The sequence below is a fragment of the Rhinolophus hipposideros genome (assembly GCF_964194185.1).
Source record: "Rhinolophus hipposideros genome assembly, chromosome: 26".
In the NCBI taxonomy this organism is placed as follows: domain Eukaryota; kingdom Metazoa; phylum Chordata; class Mammalia; order Chiroptera; family Rhinolophidae; genus Rhinolophus; species Rhinolophus hipposideros.
In genome coordinates this window covers 17,280,669-17,292,671 of record NC_138072.1, presented here as the reverse complement: position 1 = coordinate 17,292,671, position 12,003 = coordinate 17,280,669, and the positions used below count along the sequence as shown (strand labels likewise).

Genomic DNA, 12,003 nt, shown 5'->3' with positions numbered 1-12,003 from the left:
CCGTCATTCCCTTGGCTTGTTGGTTCCAGGTTGCCTGCCCAGTCTGACTCCTGCTTTACCCCACAAATGCAAACTTGCCTGCTCATGTGCTCTTTCACGAAGCTGGTCAGGACGGCGTTCACGAGCCTGGACGTTTGAGGTCCAATTGCTTAGGTTCAAATCCTGATTGCTGATTTAAAAAAAAATAATAATAGAGCCAGCTTCCCTTTAAGAAGGAGCTCCCTGCATCACCCGTGACCTGAAGCCAGCAGCGTCCCCACTGAGATCATTGTAGGCGTGAAGGGGCCACTTGGATAATCGTTCAACAACATCCTTTTTGTACCGATAGAAAAATAAGGCCCAGAAAGGTGAGATGAAGAGAACTGAGAAGTGAGTGGGCAGGGAAAGACACTTCTAGAGAGACTGGTATTCACTCCCTGGGCCAAGGCTGCATGGAAGGCGCAGCTGCCCATACTGATGGGAAGGAGGCTTCTCTGTCCCCTCGCGGGGCTGGGCTGGGGGAGCCACAGCGAGGGCGGTGCTGGGCCTCCCCGGAGCTCTGTCAGCCCAGGGCAAGCTCTGAAATGCCCCAGATGGAGGTGGGCGGAGGGGTCCTGCCCTCTCTGGTTAAAAATAGATGCTTTCTTGCCAGAGGCCCACAGACAAGGCCCATTTTTGAGCTGGCCACACAGAAACAAACTGCACATGAGCGAGGGGGAGAGCAGCAAGGAGGGGTATTTCATTTGCAGGGGCTGCTGTGAGGCTGGGGTGGAGACCTGTTCTGGCTGAGGCTGGGAGCTCCTCCTGTGAGCAGCCCAGGGGCTGCCATGATGCCCCGGGCATGGGCCTGGGGACAAAGCAGCAGAAAAGACTCAGCTGGACCTCACAGCATGGTGGTCACTTGGGGAGCAGTTGAGGTCATTGAAAGGGACCTCTTCTTGAAACTCTGAATTTAAAGTCAAACTTCAGAAATAAGTCAGATACAAAAGTCAGGGTTTGTGGAGAGAAGGCTCTGTTAGGATTTAAAACGAGAATGAAGAAAGTGGGTAGGCAAGGGCAGGCTTGCTGATGGGGGCTTTTATGTCATCTGTCGACAGTGTTTCAGAGCAGCTGCCCGGGTGCCCTGGGGGTTCTCCTCTCACCCGGAGGGCAGCTGCAGACAACTGCAGATGTGACCATACCACCACAGGGCCACAGCCAGGGGCCTTAGTGGCAAATTGAAAGGCAGAAGGAAGGGAAGATGGTAGGTCAGGGTTCAAGCCACAGTTCAAACGGCTGATGTCCCACTGGCACACGCATCCTCGTCTTTCCTGCACAGCCACACTGTGACCCCGCGCTGTGGACGAAGGAACCAACTTCCTGGAAATAAGCGAGGCCAGGATCCCCGAGAAGTGATGGCAGAAAAGCCAGAGTTGGGCAGTAACTAAAGCTTCTCTGTCTCTGACATACAATAGGACAGAGAGAGCACTGAGCAATGTTTTATAAAGATTCAGCAGGCCGAGGGTAACATAATACTGTGTGAAGCAGACAAAACAGTGACTAACAGGTTCATGCATTCATTCATTCATTCATTCATTCATTCACAGTTACTGAATGTCACCAGGGGTCGGGCACTTGTAGGCACTGGAGACTGAGCAGTGAGTATATAATATAAAAGTGGGGGTGAATAGAGGGCTTTGCACCCAAACCAAATAAAATATAAAACTATAGAGGGGAAATGATAGCTGATTTGCTACAGGAGAGAAATTCGGGGGACTCCTGCCTGTCCGTTTGTCAGTCCTCACACACGGGAGCTGGGGGTCACCGGCTTCGGCGAGTGGTCTGCATGCCAGCAGGGAGATCAGCTGACGCTGGCCTTGGATGGCCTGGAACCCACACCGAGACCCGTCACGGGAAATGTTGCTGTTCCCCAGTTCCATCACCTTCACGTCCTTCCCACTGTTCTGTACTGTGCAAGTTACGGGTGCGCTACATTTTTCATTTGAAATGTACCCGGTGCGGTGTATGCTTATCCTCCCGTTCAAAGACATCCTTGAGTGTCTCAAGTCAGAAAGTAAGCCACTCTGTCTAGAGCAGCCAGGTCACCAGGCAGCCCGCCCGCAGGAGCCTGGAGCTGGAGGGTGATGGGAGCCAGTCGTTCGGTGAAACTGCACTGGGTCAGTTCCATGGAGACTGGAAGGCAGAGCTGCTCTAGATGGAGACCCGGCGTCTGAGGGTGGAATCGAGCTGTGCCGCCTCTGTGCTGAAGACAGAAGGGAAACCCTTTCTGCCAAGGCAGGGCCCTGGGGCATGGGGGGCTCCCTGCGGCCCCGTCAGGAGGGGCCTGGAGAACACAAGCCCCTGTGGGCTCGAAGGAAGAGGGTGTACCCACGTCTGGTCCACCTCCAGCTCTCCCAGGACAGCACTCATACACCACACGTTTCCCGCGACACAGTGGTTCCTGCTGTAGACCCCCCCGTGTTCAGTGTGAGATGGGGCTGCCCACATATTACGATGCTCTGTGTCAAAACCATTTTACTCAGACTCGTGCATTACATTGTCATGCTCAGTGTCTCACACACACTGGGAAATCTACTTGAAATGTAACATTACTAGGTCTCATTTTTAAAACGGCAACAGGCTGATTTTCATATTTTTCATGCATGAATTCTGATCTCGGTTTCACTCACTGTCCCGCCTTGGAAATCCTCAACAAGAAATCATGGCTTAAACTGGGTTGACAAGCACCCTCCCTCTGATCCTAGCTCAGGGGCCTGCAGGGCCCCCTTGTCTTTCATGAAGACCATGCCCCGCTAAACAGAGACCAGGCTGGTCCTGTGGCCCTATGTCGCGTTCCAATTTATCTGCTGCAGTGAAAACTGGGATTTGCAAGATACTGTCTTAGCCCTCTGTCTAGTCCCTTTCATCTCAGGGACTTTACACTCTCGAGGGCAAGGCCTGTGGTCTTACTCATCCTTCCACAAAGTAAAGAGCAGGTATTTCAGACATGTTTTGTGGAACGTTACTACTATTCCCAGCAGTTTCTGACATCCCTTCCCGATGTGGTTTCCATTAATTTGAACAGCCCACCAGCCAGTGCTTTCCTAACTTGTGATTCCCCAACCCAACAGTCATGAGCTAGTTCTGAAACAGTTTTACCTGTTTAAAACTAAGAGACCCCGTGTACCAAATCCTCAATTGCAGAAAATGTCTTTATATGTTACAGTAAGTTGTCTGCAAAAAAAAATTTGGAGGTTTCAGTGTGTATCGTCTCACAACAAATTTCTTAGGGACACTCGGCCTAACTCCCACTGTTGTCGCTGCACTCGCTGTGATGTCAGTGATTTTCAGTCACTGGCAAGAATCAAGTGTCTCCTTAACTGGACGGGGGAAGAGATGGCTCTCTCGCCACTTCCTGTCACCAGACTGCTCTTTTTAGGAGACACACAGATGTCTGGAATACACGTTGTTTTCAGACTTAACGCATTAAAACAACATAGTTCACCTTCTATTCCCATAGGATCTGCGGCAAAGATCAGGAATAAACTTTCCATACAGTTGGGTTACATACAATTTCTACATTTTTAGGCAAAGGAATTTTTTTCTCCAAAAATGAAGAGTTAACTAAATCAGTGAGAAGACAAATCACATGGAAGAGGATGATCTATTTAAACGTACTTTTTATTATCATTTTTTTTCCAGTTACCCAGCATGCCACAATCTGATTGCTGACCTGGATGAAACAGTGAAATAAATGATTTACAAAGAGATATTTACATTCATCTGATTTGCACGTAATATGTCACAATGCACCGCGACTCCGGTGGCCCCCGCCTCACACGGCACTGGGCTGGGCCGTCATCGCCACGTCTGCGGCCGAGCGGTCCCTGCACGAGAGACGAGCTGGAGCTGAAGTCTGACACTAGACGAGGAGACCTCCTGGTGTATGTTTCCAGAAATGGCTTGAAGTTATTATATTTTTAAATCTGCTCATTTGTATGCTATGTTACACATATGGATTCCAATAAATGAACTTTTTAAAGACTTGAATTGCAATGTTTACTTTTTACCTTGTAGTGATGAACAAAACACACCAAAAAGGCACATATATCAACTAGGCCAAAGGGTATTAAGAACCACACTTTTTTTCCCTGCCATTCATGTTTCTTTCCCTCTTTCTGATCTACATGTCATCCTTCAACTTTGCCTTTAATCAATGTCCGATAAGACTCCGTTATTTATTGTCCTGCTAATTTGTGCACAGTCAGGAGACAGCAGGAAGCATGACGCATTATTCTCTCCACTCTGTCAACAACAAAAAACAGACGAAACAGCATCTCTGGCTGGGTGGTGTCACGTTTCTTCTTCAATATGCAGTATTTGAGAGGAACCTAAAAACGTATTTAGTGAAATTACAACATTTCTCAAAGTTCTATCGGATATCTGTACACAGATCATTTTAGTTTAAAATAGTATTTTGACTATACACAGTTAAGCCCTCAGATGCTTAAAAGTAATAAAAACGGGCATTGAAATGTTGCGTTCTCTTTGAAGATGACAATGGAACACTAAAGGCAGGGCTGCCTTGGGGGCACCTCCCTGACCTCAGACTGTTGTCCCTGGCCAGCGACCTGTCACCATCATCCCCACGAAGGCCTCTCAGCATCACGGCCTGTGGATGAGGCTTCAGAGGCGGCGGGATGACACACAGGCAAAGACCATTAGTCTCTGGAGCATGAAAAGGTTCAAGCCTGAAAGAGTAGAACTTCTATTCTGACTCAGAAGTTTTTGATTTCATCAAATGTGCTAGACATAAAGGCTGTCACATAAGATAGGTTAGTTGTCCCTAATTGTTTTAGGAATACAGTAAATAAATTATACAATATTCTAAAAATAGCACCTTGAAAGAATTATAGAGGTCACTTTATTTTAGTCTCCTGCATCTGTCAACCCCAGTGGTTTTGAGAGACGAGCACAGGTAAGAATGCCCTCGAATTTGGCTGTGTGACATACACATACATGCTTGACTAACTTTGGTCCCAAAGCCACTCCTCTCTCTGGCTTAGTCACAGGAGCAAAGCCAAGTTTCTACAATAGGAGGTTTATGAGGTAAAATCAGAAAAAGGCCCCATCCAAAATGACTCGAGGTCCATCAGATCGTAATCCAACCATCCTATTCCTCTATCACTCACGTCTAAGTTTGTTAATTTGCCATGAAGTTCTAAAAATATATTCTCAGAAAGGAAGTATGCAGAGCAACACATCAGGAAGACATAACTAGTGAGCTACACTCCTTCAGAATTCTGGGTGCAAACCATCTGGTGTGAAGGTTACTAGGGTCTTCACGAAAACTCCCAGGAGACCTCTGCCGTCCCGGGCTTCACAGCAGGTCTGTCCGACACCCAGTGCTGGGAGGTCAGCGTCTCCCCCTGTGGACGTAGCCCTTCATCAGAATTTGTACAACTGCACCATTGCCATTTTATTGAATAAAATAATCCTGCATGTGTTTTGAGCTACAAGAAATTTACATATTTTCCTGTCACATTTTTTACAGGGTTAAGTTAACACGAGGTGGAGCTATTAAAAATCTTTTTTTTTTTCAGAAAAGAGTATTTAATATTCTGAGATTACAGAACCACATCCCACAACAATAAACAGAGAAGTAGCAGATTGCCATAGTGCTTTATTTAAGCTGTCTGTACGAAGGAAAATAATGTGCACCCCTATTATATACGTGTAAAAATACTAAGGATGTACAGTGTACAAAAACAGTTTCTTGTAGTTATTTCACATCCTTGTGGGTCATATACTTAAGGAAATAAACAGTTTTCGTATGACCAACAATAATAGTAATACAGTTTCTTGGGTTTGTAGTTGCGTCTGCTTAAAATCCTTAACCAGATGACTAGATCTTGCGCGGATCTGATGAAAGAACTAGCAAGGTCAAGAAATGTCACAAACTATAAAGCTACAGGGAGGTAATTCAATTACCAATTTAGAGGTTTTCTTTTTATTTAAATAAATACTTTACATTTCATGCTTGCCTGTAATGCACTACCAGGAGCAAGATAAGGAAATTCTACTGAAGACAGTACAAACAGTAGCAGCAAAGTGTGTACACTGAGGTGTGATATAGAGACCCTGCAGTTAGTAAGGAAGACCCTTACTTTTGTACTCTAGGAGAAGCAAGTGGCCCCTGCAAGAACAGTCAGCTTTAAGAAGCCAGAAATCAGGTATGGGCGATGGAAAACAATACTGGAATAATGCTATGTGATTAGTGTAGAAAGCAAAGCTGTGAGCGACCATGCCAAAACTCCAAGCAGAAATGGCCAGTTTCCTCCAAGATGACAGGAGGGCAGATTTCATGACAGTTAGTTCAAGATGGAGTCCGCAATATCTGAACTGCGTTCTGATAAAATGATTCCAGGTTGTAGGCCTTTCCATCTGCCAGAATCCAAAGCTACAGCTATGGGCAGACACAAGGGAAGTTTTAGCTATCCCCTACCCCTATTCCTGTTTTTCTATTATTCCGCTATGCCAGCTGATTGACATCTGGGAGTGAAAGTAAGGGTTCCTCAAAATCTAAGCCAAGAAAACACCTTGGTGACACTAACGGAATCCTGGAGGGGATAAGTGACTGAGCCCCAACACTGGCTGGGGACTGAGAGCCAGCTGTGAGGAGTGGCCAGCCCGGGGCACTGTCAACTCTGCCATTAATCCTTAGGACGCATGAGTCCTTGGCCAAGGTCACGGAAAACACCTTAAGATATGGAAGAAAAAAAAGCTATCGATGTGCTTAGTGTACGGTGTCACACTTTCCTCCTAAAGGAATGAATGCTGTGATCATCAGCTAGCCTCAGCTTTCTTCTCTTCCTCTCACCTGTTTCTTTTTTATAAAATGAATGCAAGACAACTTATGAGACATACCTTTTAGTCTACTTTCTTGTCAAAGTGAAACATTCAACATAATTCCAAATGGAAAACAAACAAACAAAAAAAAGTTGAGCAACATGTGTAAGTTTAAGAATGAACTACCATTTGCTACCACAACTTCCTATTGGATACTAAGGATGAACTTCACTCAGGTGGAGATATGAAAAATTAGGATAAACTCTATGTCTGAATATGTCTTAGCTGCCTTAGTAAAATGCCCTGTAACCCCCCGTCGGTCCCAGCGGTCCGCCCACTGCCAGCAGTGGTTTCACACCTATAAATCCACACTTCCAGCATCAAGAGGCTAAGACATCTGCAGATGAAGGACTCGTCCTACTGAGAAAGTCACTTGCTCTTTCAGACAATGCAATCAGAATACTACGTCATACTGTAGTCTTCCATGTGGGAGCTGTCAGATAGTGTAACTACAATACATCTCCATGGTCACCCCACGGAGCAGACAGCCTCCCTCTCGCCGCAGGAAGGCGCCCAGCCCCTGGACTTCATCGGCTGCTTGGGGAAATGTCAGCTCCTAGCACCAAAGGGTTTCATCTGAAGATCGTCACTGAGGAAGGAGGAAGATGAGGTTTGCATACATGTCCCCTTTCAGTGAGAAATGGTGGGGCCTGGGGACATGAGTATAGACAGAAAAAGAAAAGTTGGAGGTGTTCTTTTGTTTTGTTTTGTTTCCCTGATGGCTTAATTCAGCGATTAATGTACCATGATCAGAATAAACACACCCGGTTCTTATCCTTTACTGCCTACTTCGCAAGTACTCAAGATGTGTTCATTTTGCCAAGTAAAGTTCACTTTTATCATCATTCGGGTCTCAATTGTCTTCATTCCATTAAGTTGCCGGGCTGTCATAACATCTCAATTCTCAAGTGAGCAAACACCAACGTCCATTTGTTTCATTAACCCCTTGGCATGGCTAGTTGGGGATTTTCTCATGTTTAGTGCCAAGGGGTTAGATGACTGTATGTCTTCTCCCAAAGCCAAATTCTAACCAATATGTACAATTTCAGAGCCTCATCAAAAATTTGTTACGTAGGAGAAAAAGTGCGTGATTCTCATCGGTGTGTACATTCCTCGCACATGGGTCAAAATAAACTGCAGTAAGTCTAGTTTATGTGAAGTTGGAGCTGCATTTGCTAACATGACATACAATTCTCATCACTAAAAAATAAATACTACTGCAATATAAACAAAATCATAAAAGGACATTCAAAGTTTTAACATCTGAGAAAAAGCTAACTCACATAGAACTGAAAGTAAAAATTAAAACAAGAAGGCAAACACCTGTTTACCTTGGTGTACAAATTTTGGTGAAAAGCAGGGTCATTATACCTGTCTACATTCTTCAGCCATCAGAGGCGATAAATATTAATAATGGAAAAGAGGTTGCCAAGCACTGGGAAAAAAATGCTCTCTGGTGCAAATTCTATCATCGACCCATTCAGTGAGCTCGTCTGCTGTGCACACGCTTGCTTCCTTCCTTGGTAGAACCATGTCCATTTGCCCATGACTGCCCATGAAATCTGGACGTCCAAATATAATACCAGGCTTCCTCTGCGGTACCCAACAGGCATTTACATATGCATATACTTAGATATATACGGATCTCAACAGATGTTCAGTCCTTCTCTCAAATGCTTCCTAGTGATTCTCAGCCAGATCTGACACACACCTACTTCAGGCGCTGCTCTGATACGCTTTCCTGAACTCATGCACATCACCACCCTTCCACAATCGCTTGTTCGGAATTATAAACTAAATCTTCTTAGTCTAATTAGTTTTTGATTTCTCTTCTAGAAAGTTAAAAAAAAAATGTACCTAGAATCCTTGTATCTCATTTATCCTTCACTGTTAGGGAAAAACAAAAACTAAAAGATCAAAAGATGACAATCGGTGCACAAATGAATCATGGTGGGCTCATGACTTCTGAAGATTGTAAAATTACCTCTTAAAGTTGCTATAATAGTTAAGACAGTAGCAGCAACAGCATGAGACCTTAGACTGAGATACAATTTCATGCACAAACGAAAAGTGGAGTGTATTTGCGTATATGTGTGTTCTCATGTGGGTGAGAGGTGGTGAGGGGTGGAGACCCTGGATCGGTCTGGGATGTCTGAAGGCGCTGCTGCTGTTTGTGAGAGCTAGGACTGGTGTGGTGTCCGGGAACCATTTTCAGGAATAAATCTAAGATGACAGTGAAGTAGCAGAATGAGAGAGACTTATTCGCGTCCACTTGCAGAGTAGGAAAACTGCGGGAAGTGCGGCCGCCTCTCGTTGTCCATGCAATCCATACCATCCTCATCATCTGTGGGCAGGAAACAGCTATTTTAATGTTACATTTGTTTTTGACAACATTCTGTCTGGTCTATACAGTTCTAACTTCTATGATAATAAAGATGAACCGACGCCACCGCTCAGAAACTTGGTTTATCCTGAACAAAACATACAGTCACTAAACTTATTTCAAAATTATCTTCTTTTCAAACCCATGGTCTATGAAGAAATAATATTATCCAATCATCACCTTTGAGACACTAACATTGTAAGACTCAATAAAAAACTGTGAAAAAATACTATTGAAGAAAACAAGATTTTTTTAAAATTAGAAGGAACAATCTTCAATAACCCTGAATTTCATCAAACTGCACGTCAAAATGACAGAAGTCAATGACTCAAAGGCACCTGAGCTGTCTATCTGGAATCCAGTATCAACTGTCTTCAAATGCTTGTATTTCTTTTTCATGGTGCTTTAGGTGTGATTGAAAAATAAAGCTTCATATGATTCCATTTCACTGGCGTCCTTGATTACATGTTTAAGATTTTACATTATTTATCTACTATCTGCCTTCACTCACCCTTCCCAGTTTTCCTATGTTAAAACTTTAAACTATAATAAAGAAAATAGATAAAGAGGGAAAGTTGTCAGCTTCTAAGTACTAATTCATGAGGAACCAAATAGCAAGAAGAGACAAGAGACTTGAAAGAAGGGAAACAGGCTGTTTACATTTAAGCTGCTCCTGTCTCTCATATCTCCTCTTTTCCTGTGTTTGAAAGATTACCAATGGCTCCCAACCTTTTCCCATCATTATTCCCATGATGACAGGACGCTCTTCCTTGTATGTGCTCGTGCGTTCCGTCGCGCAATCTACACTATTCCCTGTGCTCTGCTCTGGCCTCTGGGCAAAGGCCCTGGTGCCGCCCTCCAGGGGCACTGTCTGTGGGGGACGCACCCCCTGAAACCTCCCGCTCTACTGAAGTACATTTGATTGCATGCTGTCCTACAGTGAAGTGAGTAGGGAGTCTTTCAAATGCCCAGGCTTCTCTTCTTCAAGCAAAACCATTCCCTTTCCTCAAATACATAAAGGAAGTACATTACCAACTCTTCCATTTTCCAGCCTCTCCAGGGATCATCAATTTCATGTACTAGGAGAAAACACAGGCCAGACCCCGCTGTATCGTGGGGCACTGACCCAGGCACACAACAAAGGATGATGCTTTGCAGTCCTCTGAATAATAGCGAACTTTTCTGCTCTTTTCTCACAGTGCTTCTTTTTGACATTCTGTTCTTAATACAGAAGATTCTAGAAATGGGATCACGTTGCTAATCAAAATTTGTGGCCTCGAATATATTAGAAAATATCATTGCATTAGGTGTGACTCAACCCATCAGGGAGCATTTCTGGCTCCGGCTCCCTGGAAACCTCCGAGGGCCTCTCTCCTTTAAACTACACATTTCCCAAGAAGAGTGTTATTTAGGGAAATCTCTGCCTCCTGATTAGAAAATATTGGTGAGGCACCAGGCAAATCACATGCATCTTTTAGGTGAAACACTTTCCACAGTATTCTCAGCTCCACTAACGATGGTAGGAGCTGCAGATGGCATACCTGTTGTTCAGTCACAAAGAATAAAAACTCTCTCGAGAAAAGGCAGCTGAAATTTTAGTGTTCATATTCTGACATGTGCCAATCATATTTCAAAAAAACAGTTTTCCCCACTAACAGCTTTGTTTGGCTGAGTGTGTTTCTGCACAGTGAACGTGCAGACAGCCCTGGACGGCACGGGCAGGACGCCTGGTGCTTGTACAGCCAGAGATGGGCAGAAGCTGTCTGGCTTCTGGGCCACAACCAGGCCTCACGCCAGGTGGGCCAGGCTCAGGACAGGGGGAGGTGCGGGAGGTCCTTTCTGAGAAGGAGGACTTATTACACGGTAGCTGAGACTTAAGAGAGAGTCACGTCACTAACAAATTCATCACATTTCTGAATACAAAGAAACCTAAATCTCACAGATATGAGGGCCCCCACCTCAATATTCTTTAAAGCCAGTTATATCTCTCCCTTCTGATTTTCACACTTGGTCACTGTGAGAACTGTGAGTCTGGAGAAGCAGGAATGAGGGGTTCCCCTGGGCCCTCCATGCTGCACAGGCAGGTGGGGCTGTGGAGGGTGGCACTAGATGGCAATGACAATGACATGGCAGCTAAGAGCCCGGCCAGAGCCTGTCACACCCAGCTGACTATACATCTATACATTCCTGCTCAGAAAGGAGGTTCACAGGGGACAATGATGATAATGAACATGAACTATGCCCCCCAAACCCAAATAACACACATCTGGAAAAAGAAAAGAGAATGCTCAGCGACTGAATGTGGATCCAAATAGTGTCAGTTGCCTGATTTTCTTAGAACATTTAACAAATGTAATTATATGGCAGGAAAAGCTACTAGATAGATCTCAAAGAAATCCTCTTTCTCTGTAAGAGGGAAGGCAAAGGATCATTAATGGATATAATGCAAGACGACACATTCCAAAATCTGTGCAATTAATTAACACCAGTGAGGACAATCTGGCACGTTACTGCAGCTGTTTGTAGAAAAGGAATACTCTGCCTTTCTAACTGCTGATTTGTTCTAAGAAATAACTCCATTTTGTTTTAGAAAAGCAAGGTGGTGGGGGGAAGACCACTGCTAACGCATGGTACCACCGTGGCCTTGTGAACGAAGCCTCTGCGCCAGCAGCAGGAGCATGGTGGTTCCTCATGGGGCGCAGCTCAAAGCTGCAGGAAGGAAGAGCATGTGAAATGTAACCACATCTCCAGGT

The 12,003-nt window shown here is 44.8% G+C and overlaps 2 protein-coding genes across 13 annotated transcripts in view; one reads left to right on the top strand and one right to left on the bottom strand.

Moving 5' to 3' along the window:
• Nucleotides 1-4,002, top strand: part of SDCCAG8 (SHH signaling and ciliogenesis regulator SDCCAG8) — a 207,046-nt gene extending 203,044 nt beyond the window's left edge. For all 3 annotated transcript variants that reach the window (XR_013992667.1, XR_013992668.1, XM_081039284.1), the window contains one exon: nt 3,661-4,002. Coding sequence is in view for 1 of the 3 variants with exons in the window: in XM_081039284.1 (XP_080895410.1) it covers nt 3,661-3,690 (30 nt within the window). In the remaining 2 variants the exon portion in view is untranslated. The remainder of the gene's footprint in view (nt 1-3,660) is intronic.
• AKT3 (AKT serine/threonine kinase 3) overlaps nt 3,622-12,003 on the bottom strand; it is a 254,412-nt gene continuing 246,030 nt past the window's right edge. For 6 of the 10 annotated variants that reach the window (XM_081039285.1, XM_081039288.1, XM_081039290.1 and 3 more), the window contains one exon: nt 3,622-9,211. In XM_081039285.1, the coding sequence (XP_080895411.1) occupies nt 9,126-9,211 (86 nt within the window). In that variant the 3' untranslated portion in view covers nt 3,622-9,125. The remainder of the gene's footprint in view (nt 9,212-12,003) is intronic. The other 4 variants (XM_081039287.1, XM_081039293.1, XM_081039286.1 and 1 more) reach the window with 1 other exon arrangement.